Source organism: Engraulis encrasicolus, chromosome 3, assembly GCF_034702125.1.
Source record: "Engraulis encrasicolus isolate BLACKSEA-1 chromosome 3, IST_EnEncr_1.0, whole genome shotgun sequence".
In the NCBI taxonomy this organism is placed as follows: Eukaryota; Metazoa; Chordata; class Actinopteri; order Clupeiformes; family Engraulidae; genus Engraulis; species Engraulis encrasicolus.
Window position 1 is genome coordinate 14,973,393 of NC_085859.1, and position 7,500 is coordinate 14,980,892.

The 7,500-nt window shown below is 46.7% G+C and overlaps 1 protein-coding gene across 1 annotated transcript in view; it reads right to left on the bottom strand.

Moving 5' to 3' along the window:
- LOC134446548 (NMDA receptor synaptonuclear signaling and neuronal migration factor-like) overlaps nt 1–7,500 on the bottom strand; it is a 44,013-nt gene that overhangs the window by 10,489 nt on the left and 26,024 nt on the right. Inside the window, exons 3-8 of the mRNA XM_063195912.1 lie at nt 7,449–7,500; nt 4,920–5,054; nt 4,390–4,760; nt 3,535–3,744; nt 2,685–2,865; nt 1,414–1,486 (exon numbers count right to left, since the gene is read on the bottom strand). The exon at nt 7,449–7,500 is cut by the window's right edge and continues 10 nt beyond it. Of these exons, the coding sequence (XP_063051982.1) occupies nt 1,414–1,486; nt 2,685–2,865; nt 3,535–3,744; nt 4,390–4,760; nt 4,920–5,054; nt 7,449–7,500 (1,022 nt within the window). The remainder of the gene's footprint in view (nt 1–1,413; nt 1,487–2,684; nt 2,866–3,534; nt 3,745–4,389; nt 4,761–4,919; nt 5,055–7,448) is intronic.

Consider the following 7,500-nt stretch of genomic DNA (forward strand, 5'->3'; position numbering starts at 1 on the left):
GGGTGGGTGGATGAGAGGCCTATGTGTCTCTGTGTCTCCTGCTGCTGTAGGCTGTGGGCGTTGGATAATTGCTACCTGACAGGAGACAAGCGATAATTAAGCAGTCAGGACTCCGGGGTTGCTGAGGGAGCGCCGCAGACAAAAGAGAGATCGTCCATCCGACCGACTTCGCCTCCCTCCCCTGACTACTAGACTGCGAGGGAGCGAGTCACGGGCTCTCAACACTTAGCACTCACGAGCGCGGGTCGTGACCCAACAACCCACCGCTCCTCAGCGACCACCCTCCCCTCCCCTCGCTGCCTTCTACGAAACCGTTCTCCATTACTCAAACAGACATTCTGTTTGGCCTTCTCTTCTGTATAGGAAGGTATTAGCCGCATACAGAACGGAAATACTAATATGGGGTCATACAAAGCTGCAGTAAGTAGAGAAGCTACATTAAAGGGACACTGTGGGAGATTTTTAGTTGTTTATTTCCAGAATTCATGCTGCCCATTCACTAATGTTACCTTTTTCATGAATACTTACCACCAGCATCAAATTCGATGTATTCATTGTGACTGGAAAAATTGCACTTTTCATACATGAAAAGCGGGATCTTCTCCATGGTCCGCCATTTTGAATTTCCAAAATTAGTCATCTTTAGCTGCAAAAATGACTGTACTTGGACCATACTAGAAATTATTTGTTTATTACTTAGTAAACTTTCATGTAAAGATCTAATTTGGCATTAGGCAGCCCAGTTTCAATGAGCAGCATAGTTGCAGTACCTTTTTTGTCCATTTCCTGCACAGTGCACCTTTAATTTTGTCCCGTGTTTTCCTGAGTGCACCATGACTGCTCCTTGCAAGGCAATGGCTGGGGGTAGTGCTAGACCCAGAAACCAGAACCAAATCACCATTTCCCATTCATCTCTATGGGAAATTTGAAGCACTGTATCTCCAATGTATCTCCTTGCCAATTCTTGCCGACTCTTGACCGTATTCTGTAAGTCAGGGCTATTCAAATGGTGGCCCTGGGGCCAGATGCAGCCCTTGGACAGCAAGGTTCTGGCCCCCCACGAGCCCCTTCAAATATAATTTAAATGGAATGGAAATGGAATTTAGAGATAAAGGTATGGGCTCCGTTATCATGCTGAAACGGGACACGGGACGTAAAAATGCACGAAATTACATCTAAGAAATGCAACATTTTCTGGGGGAGGACCCCCAGACCCTCCACTTCAATGAAGTCTCCCATACTTTTTTCATTGACAGTCGGCAACCATAATACATACGTATAGTTCGGCCCCTTTACTGGGAGGAATTTGAAAAAATGGCCGCTGTTGAAATATAATTGAATACCCCTGCTGTAAGTGTTTCACTAAAACAAATTTGTACAATTTTTCAATGTAGCCGTTCTCTCCATACTCACGCTTGCATTGTAGTAGAAGCGGTCTGGAAGCTGAACACGTTCTCTTTGGGGAACCAGTTGTTTGTGCCGTCGTCTAGAATTCAGAAAGGAAAAGAGCCATATTAGATTAAAAAACATTTCCTCTGATAGTTCACATTTTCCCCCATTTGAGAGAACAGAATGCGTGAAGGGGCCTTGTGGAACCCTTAAGAAACTTATTCACTTTATATGCATTATTCGTTTTTTTCATTCCATATTTTTTGAAGTACTCAACACATTGTTCTACTTCCACAGTCTGTCATTATTGTAAAAGTTTTGCTTTAGTCAGACATCTGCCTAGGTTTGCTCACTTTATGGCACTGCTTTTGCTTATACAGTATTTTAATGATGTCGTTGTTTATTCATGAACGATGACTTAGAGCTTTTTTGCTCAAGGCAGCTGTGTTCTTATCTCAAAGGGTGAATGCAGGGTGAACAGGAGATCCGATCTTGTTGGTGTGCACAGTCTGTGCACGTGCACACAAATTGAACCTGAGGCTTTTAAAAATATAAAGAGGGACCAATGCTGGTCAGCTGACCTTATCCTAACCCTAATAATGTTTAGAGAGATAACATTTGGTAATCTAAGATAAGATAAAGGCGTTAGCAGTTAACCAATATGGTACATCAACACTCCCCCATATACACACACACACACACAAACACATGCACGTACACATGCACGTCATGCAAACACCACACATACACGTAGACACACGCACAATAAACACACACACCAACAAAATCACCCCCCAAAACACACACACACACACACACACACACATACACACACACACACACACACACACACACACACACACACACACACACACACACAAAATCACCCCCCAACAAACACACACACACACACACACACACACACACACACACACACACACACACACACACACACACACACACACACACACACACACACACACACACACACACACACACACACACAAAATCACTCCCAACAAACACACACACACACACACACACACACACACACACACACACACACACACACACACACACACACACACACACACACACACACACACACACACACACACACACACACACACACACACACACACACACACACACACACACACACACACACCCTCTCCACCACTCTCCATCACCTCTGTCCTCCGTGCAGGTGCGATCCTCGCTGTACATCCTCTCCAGCTTCTTGCGGTGTCTGCCTCCTCCTCCTCCTCCTCCTCCTCCTCCTCCTCCTCCTTCGCGGGGGGAGGTGTCCAGGTCTAGGGAGCGCTGGGCGCGGCAGGGCGGCCGGACGCAGGCCGTCGCCGCCATGCAGTCGGGGCTGCAGTCCTCACGAGAGCCTCCTCGCCGCCCGCCCCAGTCGCGGATGTTGTGGGCGCTGCCCGAGCTCCGCAGCGGCTGATGATGATGATGACCCTGGCCCTATAGGTTGAATTACATTCAAATTACAATCACATTTCAGTGTAGCCTCTTAATGCGCGCCGTACCTCCAGTGGCACGCTGTAATACACATTGAAATGTAACTACCATAGCACTACAATACTATGACACAACACAGGCCCTTTAGTAATGCACCACGACTTGGTCATTACCATACTGGTAACAATGAATTTATAAAGCTGCGCCTTAAGGGGTTAATAGGGACCATGTACAATTAATCCCTTTACAGTGGTGTAGACTACTTTTCTGTGGTGGGTATACTGTCTATTTGAGCATTTGTACTGTACTGTACTGTATATTTTGAAGTGGGTATACTGTATATATTTGTGCTATTCTAATTAATGGATCAATCAGTTTTAAGTGGGTATACTGAAATCCCTCCAATTTTGAGGTGGGTATAGTACCTGGGCTCTACGTAGACTACAACACTGCCCCTTTAGTGCAGAGCCTAATGTTATAACCTTACTGCCACCAAAATTGTAATGACTATGACTTAATCTGTTACTTAAGGCTCTCGGTAATGTCATAGCAATATTGTTACGATGTATGCTAAGACATTTTGAGGATGACTTTGGGGGATTCGTTCTAACCGGCAAACCTCCGTCTCCAACCATTAAGGCCAAGGCTAACCATATGTGTAGAGAGATGTACCTGATGGCCCTGAGGCTGAAGATGCTGCTGGCTGTGCAGCTGTGCTCCTGCTCCTGCTCCTGCTCCAGTGGTGCTGCTACGCTGCAGTGGGCCTCCTCCGCCGCGGTGATGGCTACGGGTCGATGATGAAGATGACGACGATGACGATGATGTTCCACCCTGCAGAGACTGCTGGCTCTGGCCTCTGGAGTGGGACGCCTGCTGCTGCTGCTGTGCAGAAAAGAATGAGGCGTTACTGCTACAAAGTAAACTTAAATAAGTATTTTGCAACAGTGTGGATTCAAATCACTCTACCAGTGGAGTCAAAAGTCTGATTTTTTTCCCGATGGCCAATATAAGTTACTTGCCCGAGTAAGATCTTGCCCGAGTCAAATTATCACTATTTTTGAGTAGGACTGTGAAATGGAGTCCATTTCAACTCTTTAACCCGTTAAGACATGGAATTATAAACTTGCTGTTAACCAGAATGGCAATGACCAAGTCGTAGTGCAGGACTAAAGGCCATGTGTTATGTTATAGTATTGTAGTACTATGGTAGTTAACTTTTCAATGACTATTGCAGTTGGAACGGCGTGCATTATGGGACTACGAGTTAATAAGACTGGTACTATTACCAGAGAGAGTAGAGAGAGAGAGGTTCCATTGGCCCATTGTTTCCGGGTTCTACAATTGCAAGGGGGGGGGGGGGGGGTCTATCTTTAGGCAGACCTAGGCAGACCTAGCGACTGTTCTATTCAATGCTAGGAGTATTATGACACGCCCCTTTAGGCAGACTGGAACCTGGTCATGTTAGGTGCCCATAGCAACCTATTACATTGGCATATCTCTATATACTTAAAGAATCTCTGTTATTACTGTGTGCTGCTGCGGCTGTGCAGGTTCCCCAGGGGCCGGTTTGAGGACCTCCAGCTCCAGGCTCTCCTGGCTGCTGCGTCCCCCCATCAGCGTGCCTCCCTCCCGGGTGATGGTGTAGACGCGCGCCGGTGGCTTCAGGGAGCCCTCTGTCACGGCCATCACCGCTGCAGCCAGACCTCCCCCGCCGCCGCCGCCGCCGCCGCTATTCCTCCTGGAACCACCGCTGCTGCTGCCCCCGCCGAGCTGCGAGCTGGGCATGGAGTCGCTCTCCGCGGAGAGGCTGCGCTCCACCGAGAGCCGGCGCTTGGCGGAGGAGGACAAGGAGGAGGAGGAGGAGGTGGTGGAGCAAGCAGCTGGGCCGCTGCCCGGGCCTGACCCCAAGCCCATCGCGGTGCCGGTCGTGGAGCCGGTGGTGGTACCGTTGGTGGTGGTGGTGGTGGTGGTGCTGATGATGGTGGTGATGGGGTTGGGGGTTGGTGTGGTGGTGTTGGGCAGAGCCAGGTGGCTGGGATGGGCTTGGCTGGGCTTGCCGGGCGGAGTAGCGCAGTGCTGGTGCTGCTGGTGGTGGTGGTGGTGGTAGGGGTGAAGGAGGTTGTTGTTCTGCAGTCCGCTTATGTCTGGCGAGTCTGTGTCTTGGCCGATGTATGTGTCAGACAGCAGGTGTGCTGGTTGGTTTACAGAGAGAGGAATGGAAGAAAGAAGGAAGAAGGAGAGAGGGAGAGAGAGATGGAGAGAGAGAGGGAGAGAGAGAGGGAGAGGAAGAGCGATAGCGAAAGAGGGATGGAGAGAGAGAGAGAGAGAGAAAGAGGGAATGCAAGCAAGAGATTGAGAGAAAAAAAAATAGTCAGAACAAGTGAGTGAGAATGTCAGAGAGAAAGAGATAGATAGAGTGAAAGACAGTGCGAGACGGAGCATGGGAGAGAAATACAGACATTGAGACTCAGTCTGAGAGTGCACCAGAGTGTGGGAATGCATAGCCATATTGTCTTGAAAGAGCAACACCTTGGCAACAGTTGGCCTACCATCAGGGAGCCAATAAAGCGCTCTGATAATTAAGACTGGACCAGGAGTCCTGGAGACAACACAAGAAGCCAATACTGCAACATGGCATCATACTAGGGCGTTAAGTTAACACGACGATTTGAAACGTCTATCTATCGCGTTGTGCATCACGACTTTGCAAGTTAATAGCCAGAGAAACTGACTCTACTAGAGATGTGGACTTGTGACTTGTGACTTGGACTGACTTGTGACTTGAGTCACAAATGACTCGACTTGAGACTTGACTTGCCAATATTAGGAATGACTTGTGACTTGACTCGACTTGTACGCTATTGACTTGACACTTGACTCGACTTGACAGTTTTAGCTTGCAATGACTTGCAATAGTGTTCCAAGAATGAATATATTAATTGTTATGCATTTGTGTGTGAAAAAAAATCACTCGAGTATTACAGGGATATTCAGAAGACAACATAAGTGAAAAGCTTCAATATTGCAACATGTCATCATGCCGGAGCATTGAGATAGCACGCCAATTTGAACCATCTACTGCAGTGTTTCTCAAAGTGGGGCGGAAGCCCCCCTAGGAGGGGTGCGGAGGTAGTGGAGGGGGGGGGCGCGTGAAGTCAGAAGGTTTTTCTTTTTTAATACTTTTCTGCTTTGCCATTAAGTCAACACATTCACTTTACAATCACAATATATTATTCAATTAATTCACTAATATTTAGAGAACATCATAGGCCACATACGTGTATATTAGGCTCTAATAAACTTTACGAAGGCCTATTTATTTGTATTTTCGAAACCATTTTGCTCGAGGGGGTTGCAGACAGACACCCTTCCTCTGAAGGGGGGAATGGCACGAAAAGTTTGGGAACCACTGACCTACTGTATCAATCGTGTTTGTGTATCACGACTTTGCAAGTTCACGAAGGCAGAGAAACTGACTCCAATATTGCAATATGGCATCATAATAGGGTGCATTTCTTGAAAGCGTAATTGTTAGCCAGTTAGCAACTTGGGTAGTTGCCAATGGGAGTTTGGGAACCACTGACCTACTGTATCAATCGTGTTTGTGTATCACGACTTTGCAAGTTCACGAAGGCAGAGAAACTGACTCCAATATTGCAATATGGCATCATAATAGGGTGCATTTCTTGAAAGCGTAATTGTTAGCCAGTTAGCAACTTGGATAGTTGCCAAAGGGAAATTGTATTGCAAACAACAAAGTAGCTAATGTTGTTAGCAACTATGTTTCGAGAAATGCACCCCAGAGCGTTGAGATAACACACCGATTCGAACTGTCTACTTTAACTATCGTGTTTGTGCATCATGACTTTGCAAGTTAATGATGAAGCCAAAGAAACTTGACTCCAGTATTACAAGGACTACATATTCAGAAGTGGAGAAGCACACAGTTAAAAGCTCTTTTCCACAAATGGCACTTGTATGAAAACCATTGTCATAAATATTCGTTTGAACTTTGACTACAGCATATCATATGAAACCCTGTGAACTCAATTTGTTTGGTTTTGTTGTGTGCATTATTTCCCGGCAACGGCACAAACCAGACAACACAAGCACACATCATTTTTGAATAATATTCAAAATGGAGAAAGCTCTTCACATTATTACAAATACTGCACACTCACACTGAAGTGGAGAGGAATAAAATCCAGCAAGAGCTCTACAGTGCCAAATGCATTAATGAGTAGTGTGGACCACACTCTCATACACACTCTCGTCTCGTACACATGCTCAAACTCATGCACACACACACACACACACACACACACACACACACACACACACACACACACACACACACACACACACACACACACACACACCCACATACACACACACACACACACACACACACACACACACACACACACACACACACACACACACACACACACACACACACACACACACACACACACATGCACGCCCACATGGGGTCGTGCATATATAATATCCTGTACAATGTGTGTAGTGTGTGTTAGCATTAAGGAGTGGTGTAGATGGTTAACATGCAGTCTGAGTCTGCTCACCGGATCCGTTGCAGTTTTCTGGATGGTTCTGTGAGAGGTAGTCTCCAAATGC